Raw genomic sequence first — 19,556 nt, forward strand, 5'->3', positions numbered from 1 at the left:
CCCGAGCCGGCATGAGGACCACTCACAGCCGCGGGCTGGGGAGCTCGGGGGCGGGGCCGGTGGGAGGAACGGTTACAACTGCGGGCGGGAGAACTCGGGGGCGGAGCCAAAGACTGAGCGCGGGAGGGGGTGGGAAGAGGCGGGGCCGGGACGGAGGTGGGCGGGGCATCCAAAGTCACTCGGGAAGTTGCGTCCCGGAGAGCCGGGATGCGGCAGTCAGCGGAATCTAGGAAGGGAGGGTCGGGTGGGGGCAGACCCACTTTCTGGGGTGCGCCCTCCTATCCTGTAAGGAGAGGGCTCCTGATGGAAAAGGCGTGGCGCTGGGTTTTATTCCCGACCCCCCGTGTGGTTAGCCTCTGGGAAGTGTGCGCAGCTAGTGGGTCCGCTAATGAGGTCACGAGGCGAATCTCGCTTCTCAGAAATCTTGGATTCAAAGTCCTCAGGTCGTCAACCCCCCGCGGTTCCACAGCCCTTGTGAGCCTCCCCTCTCCCCGCTGCTCTCCCGCCTCCAGCCTCCGCAGCCCACCCACCTCTGCTCCCCCCTGCCACTGCCAGCACCTCCCGCCTGGGAGCCTTGGCGCCGACCTCCTGTGCCGCCCTGTGCACGTGCCACTCTTCCGGGAAGCGGCCCACTGTGCCGCCCCTCAGCTCAGTTCGCAGGCTGCCTACTTAATGGCGCTTACCACTGGTGCTTTCAGCTCACTTAGCCCCTCGCCCTTTGGGGGACATTTATTGAGTGCCTACTGTATACCAAGGGGAACTGATGTTGAGCATATTACGTGATCGTGATCCCTGCCTCCAGGGAGCCTACAGTGGCGGGGGGAGGGAGGGGGGAGGCAGAGATTAATCAAATGATCCCACAAACACCACATTACAGGGAGGACTGGTACCCTGAGGACCTTCTGCAGGTATCCGGTGGATGAACACAGCTGGAATCAGTGCTACACAACAGAGGGGAGCAAGAGAGGCGCTTCCCTGAGGACCGGATGTGAGGGACAAGTAGCAGCTGACAGGTGAGCGGAAGACAAGAGCACCGGATGTGCAAAGTCCCCGGGGTAGGAAGAAGTGTGGCTGGTAGGTGGATCTAGAGCCCAGGGTGACTAGAACGGAGTGACAGTGAATACAGTTCAAGGTGAGGCTGAAGACAGGCCAGGCCAGCAGAGCCCCTAAGGCCTGTGACAGTTCTGAGTCTGGTCCCAGAGCCATGGGGCACCCACGAAGACGTCCACACACAGGTAACTAACCATGGTCTATCCGGAGCAGCCGGTTGGAACAGGTGCCAGTGTGCGAGGAGGCCAGTTAGGCTGTTGCTGGAGTTCGCTGAGTTTGGGCTGCCTCTCGACTGCACAGTGTGTGCCCCAGACAGGGTGTGTGCCTGGAGGCCCTCTGCACACACACACACACACACACACACACACACACAGCCTGGGAGTGCGCAGAAAAGGAGCCCAATATACATTTTTGACATTAATCTGAAATCAGAGTTTTCCAGCAATATTCAACCCACCAGTTTATGTACAAAGGCCTTGGGGCCCTGGGGAGCAGCAGGTTGCGAAACGTGCAAAAGGGAAGGCAGGCCTCCTGCTGACCGGTGTCTCCCACGATGGAACCCGGGATCCAGGCCCCGGTGTCCCGGACATTCGCTTCCTCTGTCAGGCGTGTTCACGCTCACGGCCTGCCGGTCCTCTCCCTGCTCCTGGCAGGGTACAGCAGGCTCTGCCCCCAGCCCTGGGCCGCGAAGGGCAGGTACTGGCCTCTGCGCACCACCCCGACCCCTCAGCGGTCCTGGCGCCGAACTGGGGGTGACGGGGGATGCCGTACGGGGGGCAAGTCATAGTGTCCAGGGATGTGGCTGTTCTTTGGGGAGTCGTAGTGGCCAGGGGGCAGGCCCGGAGGCAGTGGGGGCTGGGAGCCCACAGAGTCTCCATCTGGGGACAGAGAAGGGACAGGGCGGGAGGTGGCTCCTCCCTCCTCACCCCTCCCCTCCCCTCCCCAGCCCCTCCTGCCCACAGACAGACGACGGACGGTGCCAGTTTGTGTATCTCCTCAGCTGCCGTCGGGGGGAGGCCACCTTGACCTGCCCACCTCATAGGTTATGAGGACACTTTGTCCCCAGCCTTGTTCCCCTCTTTTCTGGGTACCAACGCCACAAGTCAGGTGCTGTCGGACCATTTCAAATCCTCAGCCCTGGGAGGCAGGCCACCACTCACAGGCCCTCGGAGGCAACGTGACTTCCCAGACGTGATGCCTGTACGAGCCCAGTCTGACCCCAAGGTCCACACTCTTGGTTCTGCACCGGGCCCGCTCTGTGCTCTCTCCCCCCCACCCTTCTTTCTCCCTCCCTCGTCCTGCTTCCCTGTAGCCCCTGCCCCAGCGGAGAAGGGGGACTCACCATAGGTCAGAGGGCTGGGTTGTTCATAGGTGCCACTGTCTCTCGGTGGCTGGGGGTGTCGCCGCCTCTGGCTGTCCCGGAGTGGAGGGGGCTGCCTAGGGGGAGACCCTGAGGGGGGGCCTTTCATCTCCACATAGCTGCTCTCCCGGAGGCCCCCCAGGAGGCTGGGCAGGTCCCGGATGGTGGCGTAGGGGTTTTCGCTGCTCAGGGAAGCCGCGCTGGCCCCCAGCCCCTCTTCGGAGATGGGCCCCAAGGAGAGGGGAAAGGAGTCAGGCTCTGTGGGCGCACTGGCGCCCAAACCCCAGCTCGGCCTCCTGCCTCACCCCTGCCCCCGTACCTTTACCAGAGAACGGGCCTGGGCCGTCGCTGCTACGGTAGCTGTGGCTGTAGCTCAGGCGACCGCTACCTGTGCGGGGGGGGGGGGGGGGGGAGAGGGAGAAAATGAGCAGTCAGACCCTGCTGTCCTCCCCAGGCTCCCACGTGCCCCGGAACCAGAGCCCAGGACCCTGCTGCGGACACACAGCCTCCGAGGGAGCGGGGTGCTGGGCCGCACAAGCCCCCCTCTCCAGACGCCTCGGCCTCCAGGCTCCTACCCCTGTCCAGAGGCCCTGCAGGGGGCTCCCGGCGATGCTTCCAGTCCGCAGGCAGGGTGCTGTGGTTATCCTGCCCGTGAGCCCCCCCTGGCCGCTCAGGGACCTGCAGGCTGCCGAAGAGCTGACTGCCCGGAAGCTGGTAGGGGAGGGGCGGAAGGGGGAGAGAACACACAAGGATGGAGCTTTCCAGAGAAGTAGGTGTGCGCCCCCCCCAACCGCGGTGCCTTCCCTCCCCCAGCACTGACCTTGTTCGGGGGCGGGGGTTTCGGTGAGCACTGTGACAGGGTGTGGTAGCTGGGGTTGGAGTAGTAGTGGCTGTAGCTGGGAGGGACATCTGCGCGAACAGACGGGGCGCGTCGTGACCTGGCCGGTCAGCGAGAGGCCCGGGCCCGAGACAGTTGTTCTGTCCCGGCAGATCTGACCTCTCTTCTCCCCTCCAGCTCCCCGCTTCGCCTCTTCCGGGTCCAGGGAGGGACACGGGAGCCCCGCACCCCATCCGCCCGGAGCCCACGCGCCAGCCCCGCGTCGTGTCCCCCGCCCCCGGGCCAGCTCACCTGGCATGACGTACTCGGAGCCATCCAGCCGCCCGCTGCTGTAGGCCACGGCCAGGTGTTGGTGTGCCTTGCCTTTTTGCCAATGGCGGTAGCCGATGAACAGTGCCAGCAGGGCCACCACCAGGGACCCCAGCACCGCGATGCCAATCACTGCCCCCAGCGAGTTATAGGCCACCGGAGAGGTAGGCATCATGGTGAAGGGCTCCTGGCTTCCTAGGGGGATGGGGTGGCCGCTCAGCGCAGTCTTGGCTCTGCCTGTGAGCTTGGGGTGCCCGCATAGGACAGGCCCTGGGAGGGGGGCAGGGCCCATGAGGGGACCGGGTCCGGTGCCCTGGGGACCATCGGGGCCAACAGGAGAACTCACCAATCCTGCAGGGGGCGCCGCTGTGCCCCGGGGGACACACACAGGCTCCCGTCTCCGGGTGGCACCTCTCTCCAGGACCACACTGGCAGGACTGGGAGCAGTTGGCACCAAACATCCCCGGAGAGCAGCCTGCGGGACAGGCAAGGAGGCAGTGGGGTTGAGGGACCCAGATCTGCAGTGTCCGCCTTGGGCTTGGGGGCAGGGCGGGAGTTTCCCTTCTCTGGGTACCTTCTAAGCAGAGGTATCCAGTCCAGCCTGGGGGGCAGAAACAGCTCCCATCCTGGGGGTGGCAGGCCCCCCCCTGGCGGCACTGGCAGGGCTGGGCGCAGTTGGCTCCCCAGTGTCCTAGAGGGCACGCTGCAGGAGACAAGGTGGCTGTCCGGTGGGGCAGGGCCACCCCCGTCTGGATGAACCCTCAGCTCCCAGCTCCCTGAAATCTTCTCAGCCTTGGTCTCCCGGGGACACCAAGTTTTTGAACCGCAGCCACACACCGATGAGTCACACATGCTTATCACGTGCCCAGCTGCCTACTGGAACCTGCACTTGGCTATCTAGCAGCCATTTCAGACTCGCGGGGCCAGGGCCAGACAACCAAAGGCTTTCAAACTACCCTGCGTTGCTTAGCTCTGGTTTCTTTTTTCCGTCTTTATCATAAGAGAGAAGTAAACCCTTTGAGGCATAACTTGTGTGTGTGTGTCACTAGCAGATAATCTAATGGTAGCCGGGACCGCATCCTATGGGAAACTCTTCCCCTAGATATGCCCCTCGCCCACCGCCACGCCTGCACCCCGCCTTTCTTGTGGCCACAGCCCCTCATTTCCCGTTTCCAACACTTGCTGTCTGTGGTTTGGGGGACTAACCTTTTCCGTGATGTTCTTTATATATTTACGGGGGGAGGAAACCACATACAAATAAATATAAATTGAAAAGCGCAGAGGGAATAAAAGCACGTGCCCAAAACCAAGCTTGGGGATCCCCCCCCCCACGCGCCTGGTCGAGTAATGCCCTTCCCAGGCGTCCCGTGCAGAAGGGTGGGCGTTCCCTGAGCACGTGGAACAGGACCCGGCGTGTAGGGGACACCCGCTATGGATCTGTTTGCGTTGTTTACGTAAGTTACTGAATCCAAGTGGGTGCAGAGGCTTTTACGCCCCGCAGCAGGGGAACAGGAGCCTCTGGCCCTCAGCCCGCCTCTCAGCACACACACGCAGTCCCCCACACAGCCAGCACGTACGCTGGGAGCAGTCGGGGCCCGTCCAGCCAGCCAGACAGTAGCAGGTCCCATTCGAGGGATGGCAGGAGGAGTGGTTACCACACTTGCAGGGCACACAGCGTTTGCCATAGCGGCCAGGCTGGCAGGCTGCGGGAGAGAGACTGGCGGTGACTGGGGGGCAGGGGAGATCCCTCAGCCAGCCCTTGACCCACTATCTCCCTCCCTCCCTCCCACTGGAGCGGGGTAGTGGGGGCGGGGCTTCCGGCAACTGATGTTGCACCGCCCCCTACTGCTGTAAGCACCGCCCAAGTGCTTACAGAACCCAGGTGGGGGAAGGAAGGGGGGGCCTCACATCTCTGGCAGGAGGGGCCTCGGAACCCAGGCGCACACACGCAATTGCCGTTCTCGGGGATGCAGGTGCCCCCATTCTTGCAAGAGCAGGTGTTACTGCAGTTTGCCCCCCAGAAGCCTTCGGGGCAGGGCAGGTGGCAGCGGGTGCCTGTGGGAGAGAAGGGTAGGGTGAGCCCAGCCTGAGCCCCCGGTGTCCACAGGGGCTCTTCTGGACACACTTACTTAGGATGCATCCCCCAACTCCGCTGTGGGCCTGGGGCCTGGACCCCTAGAATGCTCACCCGTCCAACCAGCCTGGCAACGGCAGCGTCCGTGAACGGGGTCACAGCCATCAGCATGGTCACAGTCACAGCGACTGGCACAGCCTTCACCGAACTGTCCCTTCTTGGAGAGGGGGTGGGGTGGGGGCAGGCCAGTCAGCTGGCAGGGAGGAGGCTGCGACCCGCCATTCCCTGGGCAGACAGGCTGTTGAGCGCTTACCGGGCACGGGAGCTGGCAGTGGGCCCCCTGCCACCCAGGGGTGCAGGTACAGGCCCCGGTCTGGGGGCTGCAGGCTGCCTCGTGGGCGCACTGGCAGCTGGCGTTGCAACCGAAGCCCCAGGTTCCAGGTAAGCAGGGCACAGAGCAGTTACCAGGCTGCCAACCTGGAAGAAGGGCCCTGCAGGTAGGCCTAGGGCTCCAGCCCTCCCGGGGTAGCACACACCAGGCCTCAGCCGGGCCAGGCTCTGGGCTCCGAGCCGGGGGTGGGCCGGGGGCCCTCCCGGCCCACACGGGGGACCGGCATATACACTGGTAGAAGCCGGACAGAGGCAGAGCGGCCGCCGGCGGCGAGCCACCCCCTTCTGGGGCCTGCCTCTCCTGCAGAATGAGGGGAGCTGGCAGCGACCCAAGTGCTTACAGGCCCCACCAGGTAACTAAATGAGTTACACAGATCACGCGGCAGACTACGGGGAGGGCAGGCGACTGCAGACCGGAGGTTGGTTAAACATAACAGAGAACCGCCCAAATAAAACACATCCGTGTTAGAATCCAGCCTAGAGGTGGCCAACGGGCCACCCGGGTAGGTCTCAGAAGTCCCTCCTGGCCCTGCCATCGCGCGGTTCTAGATGACAGAGGGTGAGGAATGCTCGCCGAGAGGCGCCTTCTGGCCTGGGCCTTTAAGCGCAAGCAGGATTTTTGTGGTTGAAGAAAAGCAAAGTGGATATTCCAGGAAGGAAGTAGGCTGGCTACTTTCCCACCGTCCAGCTGCTGCTACCCAGGGGCGCCGCCCTCACCCTGCAGCCTCGCGCCTTCCCCGGGCCCGCCCCCGCCCTGGGCCCGCCTTCTCTCCCGTGGGCCCGCCCCCACGTCGCCCCTCCCCGGACACCCCACGCCCTCACCCTCCTTGCAGACGCAGGCGCCGTCGATGGGCGAGCAGGCCAGGGCGTTGTGGCAGGAGCAGCGTGCGGAGCAGTTGACTCCGTAAGTGTCAGGCGGGCAGAGGCTGGCGCAGTGCGGGCCCTGAAAGCGGGGCCGGCCTGTGAGCGGGCGGCCCGGCTCCGCCGCCCCGCGCCCCCGGGGCCCCGCCGGGCCGCGCCTCACCGTGTAGCCGGGCGCACAGCGGCACCGGCCGCTGTCGGGCTGGCACACGCCACCGTGCAGGCAGAGGCAATGCTCCTGGCAGCCGGGCCCGTGCGTGTCCTGCGGGCAGCTCTCGTTACAGTGCAGGCCGGCCCAGCCCGGCAGGCACGCGCACTCCCCGCTCATCGGGTGGCAGCTGCGGCGGGAGGGGCGGCGCCGTCAGAGCTGCGGGGTCCGCGCCCGGGCCCCCCCCCCGCACCCCCCCCCCCCCCGGCCCCTCCGCGCAGCGCGCCTGAGCCGGCTTCCGGCCGCGGAATCGCGCCCCCGCCCCCGTCCCCGAGGCCCCTCCCTCTGCCTTCTGCGACATCTGTCCCGCCCTGGGGTATGGCCTGCTCCAGCCTCGGCACCCGTGAGCGAGGGCCCCACGGCGCACCTGAGGCTGTGCTCCGGGTCGCAGGTGCACGGCTCCTGGCAGCTGAGGCCGTAGCGGCCGTCGGGGCAGAGGCGCTCGGTGCAGCGGTCCCCGGTGAAGCCGTGTTCGCACAGACACGCGCCGTTGGCCGGGAAGCAGCGGGCGCCGGGCGCGCAGTCGCACGTCTCCGCACAGTCCTGCCCGAAGCGGCCCACGGGGCACTCCTCACGGCACCTGGGCGCCGGCCGAGTGAGCCCCGGCAGCGCCCACCCCCGCCCACCCCCACCCGCCCTCGCCGAAGCCACTCACCGATCCCCCGTGTAGCCCGGAGCGCAGCGACACTGCCCAGTGAAGCGGTCGCAGAGGCCACCATTGTGACAGCGACACTCTTGGGAGCAGTTGGGTCCGTGGAAGCCCTCGAGGCAGGGCAGGGAGCAGATGATGCCCTGGAGAGGCAGAAGGTGGACAGAGCCCTGGGTGCCTGCCACTCCCCCTGGGCACAGGGCCCCTTCATACCCCCCCCCACTTCAAACCTCCGCAGGGTCCCCAGAGCCCACCCCCTTCCCAGGCATCCTCCTCCCAGTCCTGCCCAGAACCACCCCATACCCCGGCCCCAGCCTACCATCCACCCATGCGGGCAGCTGCAGGAGCCCTGGGAGGCCTGGAAGACGCCCCCGTTGTGGCAAGGATAGGTGCTGGGGCAGAAGAAGCCCACGGTGCCCCGGACACAGGGTATCTCACAGCTGCTGGGTAAAGCGGTCGAGGTCAGTGTGCACACAAGCAGCCCGCGCCCCGGCTGGGCCTCCCAGGGCTGGCCGCCTGCACGCCTCTAGCCTCTCTCGGGGCAAGTCCTGAACTCCCGGCTCTGGTCCCTGCTGGGGACTGCAGGAGTCAGAAAGCAAAGGTTTCCAGGAGGAGAGAAGTGGTGGGGACAGCCAGCACCCCCAGATGGGAAGGGGAACAGCCTGTGCACTCCCCCCACCCCCAGCACCTCTGCTCCGGGCCCCGGACGGCTCCCCTCCCCAGCTCCTCTGAGGCCTGACCCTTCTTGACCTCTGCCTGGTGCACATCTCCCCATTCTGCCTCCACCTCCTTGCGACAGGCCGACAGGCCGCCTGGGACCCTGTGTCAGCCCCACCTCACAACATGTTCGCACACACACAGGCTCGGGCTGTCTTCACAGCCAGCCTCCCGGGTGGAGGACACTGTTCCCGCTTCACAGACCGGCACAAGCCCATGAGGGGTCGATCTGCTCAAGGTCGCTCAGCTAGCAGGCGGCAGAGCTGGGCCGAGGACCTTGGCCTCTGCATCCCGTCCCGTTTGGGAGCCTGAGTCCCCTCGGATCCCTGTGTATGCTCGTGGGGCCCTGTGGCTGTGACCCCATTATGCACCTGGCCCCAGTCCTCTCTGGGGGGCAGAAGCAGGCTCCGGTCTGGGGGTCACAGGGTGCTCCGTGGCACAGGCAGTGGAACTGGCAGGCGGGACCATAGTGGCCCGGGGAGCAGGGCTCCAGGCAGCGTGGGGGCTGCAGGCCGGGGGGGCAGGAGCACGCTCCACTCTTGGGGTCACAGGAGCTGCCGTTGCCACAGTGACAGGGCTTGTCACACTGCAGCCCCCACACTCCTGGGGCACACCCTGGGGGCGGGGAGGGTAGAAGGGAGTCACCAGGGGTCTCACCCCTCCCTAGCCTCCACTCAGCCCTGGGCTCTGTCCCCCAGCCCCCCACACCCGTGCCCTGTAGCACCCCCCCTCCCGAAAGGGCCGTGGTGGCTATGGGGCTCCTGTGGGTGACTGTCCCGGGGCGTGAGCACCCGTGGGCGGTAAGGAGGGCGCCGCCCGGCGTCCTGGGACCTGCGGTCACCGGCTACTCACCACTGGAACAGTCGTCACCCCTCCAGTCCTGCACACACTGGCACTGATTGGGTGCCACACAGCGGCCATGGACGCACTCCTGGTCACAGAGAGCTGGGGCAGAGACGAAGGGAGGGGGTTGTGCTTCCCCTGCCCCCACCCGCCCATCCTCCTCTTGGGGGGGTGTTGCTGGGTGACACTCCTCCCTCCCATCCTTTTCTGCCCCGGGGCGACGGGGTGGGGGGCAGGCTGACTCTCCCCAGAAGCACTAGCATTCTTCTGCCTCTGAGACGCAGAAGACAGGGGGCCAGGACTCAAGGCTCCCCAGCCCCTCTCTGTGACATTCTCCAAGCACCTTGTTGGGAAAAGGGACAGGGGCTCCTCAGGTAGGGACCAGACATGGATGCTGTGCAGAGGGGGTGGGCTGGGTGGGGGTTAGGCAGGACGGAGGGGGGGAGACAGGAGTTTGGGGGTGCAGGAGAGACTGGGCAGTGACAAGTCAGAGACAGACGGCAACAGACAGACAGGGATGAGAAGAGATAGCGATGGACCCAGACCCACAGTGACAGAGACAGAGAGAGGCTGCCCCGGGGCTCAAAGAGAAGGGGCGGGAGACACACGGGGTCAGCTGGAGACACAGGCACCAAGTGGCGGCTGCCGTCCCGGGGACACACCCCGGGGCGGCAGGGGGGGACGAGGCCCCCCACGGCCCCCCAGGACTCACGGACACAGATCCCGCTGCTCTCATAGAAGCCCCGGCAGCACTGGAGTCGCTTCCGGTGGTCTGTCTTCACCACCTGGCGGTACACCGTCCTGTAGACAACCCTAGGAGACCACGAGCGGCCCTCAGCCCCCCTGCTGCGGCCGGGCTGTCCCCCGCCCCGCCCCGCCCCCGCCCACCATGTGGCACGGGGGAGGCAGGGGCACCGCTGGCCGCTCTGGGCCCCCCACCGGACCCCGCGACCCCGCGGCGCACCCCACGCCAGCCTCCCCAAGCCACGCCTTGAGTGCCTCTGCCTCCCGAGTCTCCGAGGAGAGAATGAGGGTGTGCGGGGCGGGGTGGGCACTCACGTGGGCCGGGGGCAGGTGTGGGGGCTCTCCCAGGGCCGGTCGCAGGGCTCCGAGGGGAGCAGGCTGAAGGGGCGGGAGTGAGACTCCTTGGTGGTGGTGGTGAAGCTGCCAGACAGGGAGAGGAGGGGCGGGGGGGGGGTGGTTAAGGACAGGACGGGGTCAGAGCCGGAGTCAGGGGGGCCTAGAGGAGCAGAGAGCAGAACCAGGAGGGAGGGGAGGGCTGCAGAGGGGCAGGGAGGCTGGGAAGGAGAGGAGGAGGAGACCCGGGGAGCAGGCACCCCTCACCTTTCCCAGAAGCTGCAGGTGTTGGGGTCACTGGGGTTGAGGGCTCCAGCCAGCCGCAGGCCCAGGCCCAGGAGAAGGAGGGCACGCAGAGCTGGTGGCATCGCAGAGGCCAGGGGCAGAGCAGGGGACCGGTGCAGAGCCACAGCCTGGAGGACGAAGTGTCTGCAGAGGCGGCTGCCTCTTGTCCCCCTGCCTTCTCTTCTCGTCACCCCTCCTTCCCTGCAGACCGTGCCCCCCCCGCCCCGCCCTCCCAGCACCCTTCACTCACACACCACCAGCCAGTGCCTCTTCCCGGGAAGGGGATCCTGCCTGGTATCTCTGAGCCCCAGCCCAGGGCACTTTGACCTTGGTACCAAGGTGTGAGACTGGGGCCAGCGGGGAAGTCAGGGGGGAGGCCCACCTGGGCTCAGCTGGAGGAAGGACTTTCCAACAGCCAAGGTTCCGGAAGGGAGTCGGCCGCCTCAAGTGGGGGGCTTCCCGGCCCGCATGTGTGCAGGTGGAGAGCGGCTGCAGGAGGCGCGGGGCTGGGGCGGGACCGGGTGGCCCTGAAGGAGGCCCCTCCTGACCACGGGCGTGCGGGCACCAACTGTGCGCGTGTCTGCCCAGCTCCCCGCTCACAGATGACACATCAGGAGCTAGAAATCAGGCTCGGGGAATTACTTCCATGGGGCACATGGGCCAACACCACAGACCAGGGGCAGCCTCATCCGCACCCGCCAGAGGCACCTGTTAAACCCTGGCCAGGGCACTTCCGTACCCAGCTCCGGGGACTACTGCCCGAGGACGTCCCCAACCTGGCCTCGGACAGAAGAAGCCCCTACCTCCCTCTGGCCACCCCATCGGCCATCTGGAAACAGCTCCTCTCCGCCCCCTCCAACCCGGCCTCGCCCAGTGGGTGGGAAGCAGGTCAGGACCTCAGCAGGGTCTGTTCTGGCTCCTGAGCTCAGGAGGGGCTGAGCTCCTGAGCGGCCGCCCCCGCAGCCGGTTTCAGATTCTGGGTTCAGTGTTCCTACAACTTGTCCTGGCTGCTTGCTCTCTGCCTCCCCGAGGCGCCCACATCTGCTTATAATTTTCCCGAGAAGAGAGAAAGGCCATGGTTGCTGGCCCCTGGCCCCCCTGAGTATCTCTGGAATGCCTGCTGCCTGGCCCCACCCCATGCCCCCCACCCACACGCTCCCAGGGTCCCCGGGGCAGCAGCGCTCCAGCCCTCCAGGTCTGAGAGAGGTGCTCCCTGACTTAACCCCATGTTGCCCTCTGCTTCGGCCCCAAAATGCCTCCCGCTGTCTCTTGCCCCCCCCCCCCCCCATACCGCCTGCTGGCCCACGGGCTTTCCTCCCTTTGGTCCTCTGGCTGGTGGCCCTGTCACCGCTCCCCTGGGGCACGTGTCCACCCCTAGCCTTCTCTGTGCTCCCCCAACCATCCTCGGTCCTCCAGTAACTCACCAGGCCTCTATGGCCTCCTGCAGCCTGAGAAGCTCAGCTGAGCCAAGGGGCAGGGCGGCTAGGCCCTGGGCCCAGGGGCCTGGGGGGCGCCAGGGAGCGTCCTGGGGGATCCCAGCGCTCAGGATATGGAGCCTGAAAACAGGAAATAGAGCCTGGCTAGAATGTGTGATGTGGGGGAGGAGAGCAGGGTCATGGGCTCCCTCTTCCCGACACCCTGAATTCAGAAGGTGGGGTGCAGGGGGCAGGGCCAGAAGCCTCTTTCTGGTAGGTTGTCTCTGAGCTGAGCACCGTGGTCCCCCTCTGAAGGGCTTCAGAGGAAACAGCCTGTCCTCAGAGAGCCTGGCCAGTCGGAAGTGTCCTTCAGACGGGGTCACCGGTCTGTCCCAGGGCACCCCCCACATCGTCCCTTCTCCCACCACCCCCAAACTATCCCCTCCACCCTGCCCTGCACCGGCCACCTTCCCAGGTGTGGGGCCCACCTCCAGGGCCATCCCCGTCAGCACCCAGTTGACCCCTCCCTGCCTGGCCCTCCCTTGGCAGGGCCCCGAGCCCTCACATATCCCCCCTCTCCACCCCAAGGTCTTCTCCACGCTGACCTCTCCGTGGACCCTCGCTGTCCTCACTGGGGCTCAGTCTGAATGGATTCAGGTCGTCACCCTGGCCCCTGGGTGAGCCTCACATCCAGCCCCACAGGGACCCCCTCTCCTGGATCTGTCACCAGAGCTCAAGGCTGCAGTGGGACCTACCCCGTGGAGACAGGTCAGAGCCCTGTGAACAGTCACTGCCTCCCAGACCAACTTCTAGAGGAAATGGTTCACCTGAGGGCTTCAGGAGGTGGGCAGGGGGCATGAGGAGGGCTGGGCCCTGACAACCAGAGATTAGCTGGCTGCAGGGGTGGGGGAGATTGTTTTCCCAGAGGGCCTCCGTTCCCGGAATGCAGAGGAGGCCCCAGCTGGTCAGCAGTGGGACTGGAGCCCGGGTGGGTCCACCACCGGTGGGTGGGTGGTCCGCAGGGAGGGAGGGTGGGGGATCCCGGGAGGGAGGAGAAAGCGGTTGGCCCGAGGGACCTCAGCCCCTGAGGAGGGAAGGAACACAGGCCTGACCGGGAGCCCAGAGCCCCAGCCTGGTCCCCCAGCTTGTTTCCATCTGAGACTTTGTCCCCAAGGGGCTGGGGAAATTGAGGCCCTGGCCTGTCCTTCCCTAACACCCCCGGGCCTGCCAGCATCGGGGCCCATGTGCCTGCACACACTCCCCTCCGGGGGGTTTGAACCAGACAGCTCTGACTCCCGTCCGGCCCCGTCCTGCCCCGGGGCCCACACTGCGGTCCCTGAGGGCGCCCCATTCCCCCTCCCTGTAGGCCCCCTCCTGCCCTCACAAGAAGGCATCATCTACTGCGTGGAGAAAGGCAGGGAGCTGCATATGAAATCCACGGTGGTGGGTGCAGTACCCCCTCTACAGGTGAGGACACAGGGCGGGTAAGTCCCCCACCCGGGGCCACACAGCCAGCAGGAGCAAAGACCCAGAGTGCGGCAGCCTCCCCACCCCAACCACGCTTCCCATCAATCCGGCCCACCCGGGAATCCCAGGGGCTTTGCATCTCTGTGTAACAGCCTCAGTTATGCAGAGGGGGAGCCGGGAGGGGGCGGGGGGGGGAGGCGGAGCGGGGAACTGCCACAAGGACAGACCAGAGGCGTGGGAACCGGGATGCGTTTGCAGTCAGTCTTCTCTCCTCCACCTCGAGATGCAAGGCAGCTGGGCCCCCGGCCCGCCCCGGCCCCCCAGCCCCCAGCCGCAGCCGGGTTCCCTCTGGTGGGGAGCCCTGCCCTCCTGGTGCCCGGCCCCCTTAGCAGGAGGGAAATGACTCTGGGTCCGAGCTCCCGAGCTCCCGGTGGGCAGGAGGTGATCCGTTTCTGTAGGAGGCGGAGAACGCCCTCTGAGCTGGGCGATGAACGCCAGCTCTCAGTTCCCTGGTCTGTAAAATGGGGGTGATAGCACTTCCCTTCGTAGGGCTGTCCCCAGGAGTAATACAGGAGTTACGTTCGCCGTCACCAGGATGGCGGCCGGGGTCCCGGGTCTCCTGAGCCCATCCCCGTCCCCACTGCCCTTGGCGCCCTTGGCCCTTTGAGCATTAATTCCAAGAAAAGCTGTTTCTTGTTTTTCGTTTGTTTTTTTTTTTTTTTCTGAAGAACCCCCAGGATGATCCGGGAATGGGGCCTTAGCTGCTGGCACAGAGAAGGGAAGTGGGGGTGGGGAGGGGCCAGACCCCCCACAAAACCTGATCCCTCAGAACCACGGGCTGCCCGCCAGGTACGTCTTGAAGCCAAAGGCGGCTGATGAGTTGGACCGCTTGGGTTCTGCTTCCCCCCAGCCCCCAGCCTGAGCACCACCTCCAGCGCCTTGCTGGGTCCCGGTGGCCCCTCCTCTCCTCTCCCTCTCTCTGTCCTCCCTCTCATCCTGGAATCCAAAGGTTCTAGGGCTTAGCTGTCACTTTCGAGCACATCGCTCGAGCCCCGTGGGCCTCCAGCCTCCATTTCCCCCTCTGTAAAATGGGAGAATAACCCCCACATCTCACAGGGTGCAGTGAGGGCTAGACTGCTAGTTCCCGTGACCGCCCCGGAACAGAGCCTCAGACCAGAAGCAGCTCAGAGGACCCGCGCTGGTTCAGAAACAGAATCCCCCACATTCTAGGCTCTCTGCCTCTTTTTGTTTCTGTCTTGTTCCTCATCAAAAACTCTTTGCTTTCTGCCTTTTCTTTTTTCTTCCTCCATCAGTTTCTTGGTCTGTGTCTTTCTGTCTCTCTCCTTCCTTTCCTATATCAAGGCCGTCAGGTATAGCACAGTCGTGCGGTGTGTTGACTGCACTAGGGAATCCATCCTCAGGTGTGGCGCGGGAGGGGAACTCCGGCCGCACTCGGCTCACCAGGCCGAGTGTCTTAGCTTGTGCCCGGGGCTGCCTTGCCCTGTGTCTCCCTTGTCTGTCTGTCTGTCTCCTTCCCCGTCTCTCTCTCTCTCTCTGTGCCGTTTCCAGATCTGTCTTTCCATGGAGACAGGGTCACTTAGTCCTCCCCACTCGGCAGCTAGACCCCTGTCAGAAGACTCCTCCCTCCCTCTCCACGCAGGGACGCACCCTGACCCAGCTCCGGCAGCCTGGGCCGCTCTCTCCACGTCCGCGCACGTGCACACGCCTGCACACGCGAGCGCCCAGCCCCTCCCGCACCCAACCAGGCCTTTTGCAGCCAGGAATGTCTGCCGGATGGAGGGACAGGAAGCCTGTGTGTGAGCCAGAGGCTGGGCGGGAAGGGGGCAGGGGTGAGGGGCCGGCCTGGTGTTCTCTGTGGCTCAGGAAACAGAAGCTAGAGGGTCCTCAGCCCGACCTGTTTACTCATCAGGAAATAGGGAAACTGCAGGGATTCTGAATCACCAAGCACGCATCGCGTGCCTGCCGGAGGCCGGCGCCAGTGCGGTCCGGGCCCCTGCCACCACCCGTGGGTGCCGGCGGCCACGCTCTGCAGCCACAGGCGGACGTGGGGGTCTCGGGCATCAGAGGCAACAAGGGAATTAGGATCTGCTTCAAAGAACAAAGCACCGGCCCACCCGCTCACTGCCACCGCCAGACACCCTCAGAAAGCACAGCCCTGCTCCGGCCACTGCCCCTCTCCAGAGCCCTCTGTGGCTCCCCACACCACACGAAAGGGCACCAGGAGCCAGGCCCGCCAGGGGCCCATCCTCACAGCCTCTCCCAGGATGCCCCCTCAGTGGCTGCAGGCTTCATACACTCCTCCCGCCCTCGGGCCCTCCTGCAGGCCCTCAGCCCAGCCACCACAGACCCTCCTGGCCCAGAGGAGCCCTGGGCTGCTCTTGCCGGAGGCCAGCTCCACACGGACACGGACCAGCACTCCCCAGACCCCAGCCAAGGGCTCAGCACCGTGTCCCTCCTCCGGGGGCATGTGGGACTAAACCAGGCCATCCCAGGAGTTTGCAGCCCCTGGAAACCTTCAGGTCTGACGGACCCATCAGGGATCAGCGTTGGGGCTGCGGGTCTGTGCTCTGGCTGCCCCACCAGGCTGGGGCACCCTCAGTCTTATTCCTCCGGGGCTGTTAGTGGTCAGGCTGCCCCGATGTACCCTCACAGCCCCCATGCCCCCCTCCTTCTGTTCTTATGAAGGTCGGTCTTCCCCGCTGGAATGGAGCTCCGTGGGGTCAGGGCGCTTTTCCGCACCTGACGGAGGGGATGGCCCGATAAAGCCCGAGCCCAACTTCTGACTCCAGCAAGCCCTGACCTGACTCTGTGGGGCTCGGGGGCCGAGGGAGAGGTGTTCAGAGGCTGCGGCTTCAACCCGGCTCGCCAGCCAGAAGAACTGGTCCCCCCTTCCAGGGCCCTCGAAACCCAGGATTGGCAGGATGCCGGAAACTGGGGTCCAGAAGGAGCCTCCACCCTTACAGAGGGGAAGGCGGCTCCGGACCTGCCCTCCTGACCGCCGGCCTCTGAGTTCCTAAGGGACGAGTGCACAGTCGTGCGGGGCACTGAGTCGCCTGGAGAGCAGGGGGTGTGCCCACACGGCTGGACCCTAACCTTGTACCAAGGGCCTCGGGATCCCGGGACAATGCCCCTCACTGTCCATCCGCACACCCCCTCTGAAACAGAGGGACTGGGCGCCCCCCATGCCTTATGTGGGGGTAGGGCAGAGGTGGGAGAGGGGACCCAGGAGGCCCCATGTCCCAGAGCTCCCTACACGCCATTTCTCTCTGGAGACCTCCACCTGCACGCGTGGGGGCTGTAACAGCCATCACCAGCCCAGATTAAATGTGCGCTTTGGGCAAGACGACCTCTCTCCATTCTCTCGGCAGTCCCAAAACGTAGGTGCTATTATGCTTACCATTTTACAGATAAAGAAACATCCCAGAGAAGTTAAGTAACTTGCCCCCGGTCACACAGCCAAGCGACGGCAGAGCAGGGGCCTGGACCAGGTCAATCAAACCCTGAAGCCTGTGCTGCCCCTTTACCGCCTCCCCCGTGATTTCCCTTTGGTCCTCTGACCCTGCTTCTCCTGTCCCCACCCCCTTTCTACTCCTTCTCTAGGTGCGTTCTCCGTTTCCCTAAGTCTGCCCTTTCTCCCCTCTGGCTCTCGTTTGCAGAAGCCTCTGCCTTTGCCTCTGTTTCCGTATTTTTGTCTCCTCCTAGCTCTGTTTTTGTCTTTGTCTCTCCTTCCCTGTCTCCCCTTCCTCCTGCTGGCTTCTCCCTGCCCGATTATGAACCAGGAGTGGTGCGGACACCCTCCCCGAGCCGATGGCCAGCCCCTCCCTGCCTCCAGGGAGACCCTTACTCAATGCTTCCGAGGCCACTCAGAGGAGAGGCTGGGGAGCACAGTGGTGGAGGAGCAGCCTGGCCCCAGCACCCCTCCCCAGCACCCTCCCCAGCACCCCTTCCCAGCACCCTCCCCAGCACCCCTCCCCAGCACCCCTCCCCAGCACCCTCCCCAGCACCCCTCCCCAGCACCCTCCCCAGCACCCTCCCCAGCACCCCTCCCCAGCACCCCTCCCCAGCAGCTGCTGTGGTGGCAGCGGTAGGGAGGCAGACAGCAGCCCAGTGACCTCTATCTCTATCCAGGTTTCCGACCCATTCGATTCGTGGACTGCCTGGAGAGTCAAGTTTCCTCTTCTGGGAAAGTCTGATAGGGAGCGGGGTCAGGCAGGAGTGAAGGCACCGATGCCAGTGCTGGGTTTCACCTCCCGGTGAAGAGCGGGGGACAGAGAGGCCGGCCTGGCCTCCCACCCAGCTCCCAGGTGGCCAGCCCTCGCTGCACTGGTGAGTGCGCCATAGACTTCAGGAGGCCTCGGGACTGGGAGAGGAGCAGCAGGGGACAGATGACAGCAGACAGGAAGGCGGCCCCCACCCTTGGTTCACACGTGCACACGCGCAGGCACTCCGTCACGCATTGGGCTGGCGTGGTGTTCAGAAAACAGCTCCCTGTGCACACCGCTCCCCTGCCCAGCCCCCGCTGAGGCCAGGGGTGACAGCTGACCCCTTGCCCAATCCCGCCTGGGGAGGAGGTCTGGCTGAGCCTGGGAACCTCGGGGCCAGTACAGGCTGTTCCCATCCCTGGGGACTAGGGTCACAGCGCAGCAGCCCCGGGAGAGGCCACTCATAAAAGGTCAGGACAGGAGAGTGAGAATCCGGTGGGAGGCAGGAGACGGGGTGGGGCCGCCGGCTGGCCTCGCTGGGGGTCCCCCTGTCTGGGCCCGACCACCCCCGCCCCCTCCCCAGCCTGCCACCCCAAATCATCCGCCAGCCCAGGCTTTTCTGACCATCTAGACGCTGGAGACCTTTGGCCAACCTTCTGTGCTCAAAACCGGCAAAGCTGTGAGCCGCACACCTGGCCCTCCCCTCACCCCCCAACCTCCCCGGGGAGGCGCCAGCACCAACAATGGCCCAGACCAGGCGCCAGCGGAGCAGGAGACATGTTTTTGTTCCTCTGAGCCTCCCAACAACCGTGGTAGGCGCCGTGTCTTATGGTTCCCCGCTTAGACACGAGAAACTGAGGCACAGAGGGCCCACAGCCGGGAAGGGGCAGAGTGAACTAGAACCCCAGCAGCCTGGACTCCCAGATCTGGGGGCTCCTCCCCTCGGCCAAGAAGAGGAGCCGGCACCCCATTCTCCGTCCAGCCCCGAGGGGGCCACGGGTTGGGGAGAGCGCCCGGCCCCACACGTCGCTGCAGGTCACTTACGTGCAGTCCCCCGGGGAGGGCGACCCCAGTGCCCTCGCCCCCTCCGCCGCCCCCACCCTCGCGCAGGGGCACCCGCAGTCCTTCCCCGGGGTAGGGGAGGTCGCGGAGCGGGTGGGGGCGCGCAGTCACTCACCTGCGTCGGACCCGGGCTGTCGCCGGCCTGGGGTGGGGACCGCCGGGCGGCCAGAAGGGGCCGGCGGGCCGGCGGGGAGGCGGGGCGTGCGGCCCGCGGGGCGGGGCGGGGCAGGAAGGGGGCGGGCCCCCGGGCCCCCGCGGGGCAGGAAGTGTTGAGGGGGCGCGGGGGAGGTGGGGGGAGCGGGCTAGGGAGGCTGCGGGCGCCAGGAGAGGGAGGTGCCGGGGAAGAGGACGCTGCGGGGGCTGGGGGGCGCTGGCGGGGGTGGGGGGGGGGGCGAGCCGGGGGAGGGGGCTGGGAACTCCAGGAGAGGGGCAGGCGGGCGGAGGGAGCCGGAGGGAGCGGGGTCGGGGTGGCAGCTTGGCCTGGAGCGGGCAGGGTGGGGAGGCGGGGTCCCGGGACCCGGGACCCCCGCCCTCCCCAGCTGCCGCAGGGCCCCGGCTTGCTCCGCCTCCCGCGCCCCAGCCTTCCAGTCTGCAAAGTGGGGCTGCGCAGGGGGCCAAAGAGCCCGTCTGCGGCGGGCAGCTTCCCTGGGCGGCCCGGCGACCGCGGGACCCGAGCCCGGCCGCAGCCCACTGTCCCCTCCTCCGCTTCCGCCCGAGCCACCCGGGCC

General features: G+C 65.9%; 1 protein-coding gene and 2 long non-coding RNA genes across 9 annotated transcripts; 2 read left to right on the forward strand and 1 right to left on the reverse strand.

Moving 5' to 3' along the window:
• Window positions 1-201: 201 nt before the first annotated feature.
• Window positions 202-4,585, forward strand: LOC123382748. Its single transcript, XR_006591617.1, has 4 exons — window positions 202-474; window positions 878-1,013; window positions 2,865-3,721; window positions 3,915-4,585. It is a non-coding gene; the product is annotated as an uncharacterized LOC123382748 (long non-coding RNA).
• PEAR1 (platelet endothelial aggregation receptor 1) lies at window positions 1,455-19,025 on the reverse strand. Of its 7 annotated transcripts, none has more exons than XM_023247315.2 (25): window positions 18,944-19,025; window positions 12,086-12,217; window positions 11,044-11,278; window positions 10,644-10,789; window positions 10,359-10,463; window positions 10,012-10,112; window positions 9,309-9,401; window positions 8,828-9,071; window positions 8,059-8,182; window positions 7,746-7,882; window positions 7,458-7,670; window positions 7,046-7,220; window positions 6,844-6,964; window positions 5,945-6,108; window positions 5,746-5,848; window positions 5,466-5,612; window positions 5,135-5,260; window positions 4,132-4,260; window positions 3,904-4,032; window positions 3,540-3,752; window positions 3,231-3,319; window positions 2,986-3,121; window positions 2,730-2,798; window positions 2,393-2,626; window positions 1,455-1,928 (listed from the first exon to the last, which is right to left on the reverse strand). In XM_023247315.2, the coding sequence occupies exons 4-25, from the start codon at window positions 10,742-10,744 to the stop codon at window positions 1,777-1,779; spliced, it is 3,105 nt and encodes a 1,034-aa protein (XP_023103083.2). In that variant the 5' UTR covers window positions 10,745-10,789; window positions 11,044-11,278; window positions 12,086-12,217; window positions 18,944-19,025; the 3' UTR covers window positions 1,455-1,776. The 7 variants fall into 7 exon arrangements, with proteins under 7 accessions (XP_023103083.2, XP_044904599.1, XP_044904594.1 ...); XM_045048664.1 differs by lacking the exon at window positions 18,944-19,025 and adding an exon at window positions 12,682-12,819 and having other exon boundaries at window positions 8,059-8,179; XM_045048659.1 differs by lacking the exon at window positions 18,944-19,025 and adding an exon at window positions 12,682-12,819.
• Window positions 12,711-16,905, forward strand: LOC123382749. Its single transcript, XR_006591623.1, has 3 exons — window positions 12,711-12,844; window positions 13,443-13,543; window positions 14,272-16,905. It is a non-coding gene; the product is annotated as an uncharacterized LOC123382749 (long non-coding RNA).
• Window positions 19,026-19,556: the final 531 nt, after the last annotated feature.

This window comes from Felis catus, chromosome F1 (assembly GCF_018350175.1).
Source record: "Felis catus isolate Fca126 chromosome F1, F.catus_Fca126_mat1.0, whole genome shotgun sequence".
NCBI lineage: Eukaryota > Metazoa > Chordata > Mammalia > Carnivora > Felidae > Felis > Felis catus.